Consider the following 214-nt stretch of genomic DNA (forward strand, 5'->3'; position numbering starts at 1 on the left):
TAAAAGAAAGAAAAAGAAATAAAAAGGAAAAGGTAAAAAGAAACAAAAAAGAAATAAAAAGAAATGAAAAGAAATAAAAAGAAAAAAAGAAATGATAAAAAGACAAAATTAAGAGAAAAGGTCCTCCGGCAGCTGAGCCACCACAGGGTATATGCCCTCGCTAGGGGCCCACGGACAAGTCCCTGCTGCTGCTGCTGCATGCAGAGCGCTGCTG

The 214-nt window shown here is 38.8% G+C and overlaps 1 protein-coding gene across 1 annotated transcript in view; it reads right to left on the bottom strand.

The window, feature by feature from the left end:
- Positions 1-108: 108 nt before the first annotated feature.
- ETH_00043350 (uncharacterized protein) overlaps positions 109-214 on the bottom strand; it is a gene marked incomplete at both ends in the record, with an annotated part of 1029 nt that continues 923 nt past the window's right edge. The window contains one exon of the mRNA XM_013374420.1: positions 109-212. Within this exon, the coding sequence (XP_013229874.1) occupies positions 109-212 (104 nt within the window). The remainder of the gene's footprint in view (positions 213-214) is intronic.

This window comes from Eimeria tenella, genomic scaffold, assembly GCF_000499545.2.
Source record: "Eimeria tenella Houghton genomic scaffold, Eth_scaff2014, whole genome shotgun sequence".
Lineage (NCBI taxonomy): Eukaryota > Apicomplexa > Conoidasida > Eucoccidiorida > Eimeriidae > Eimeria > Eimeria tenella.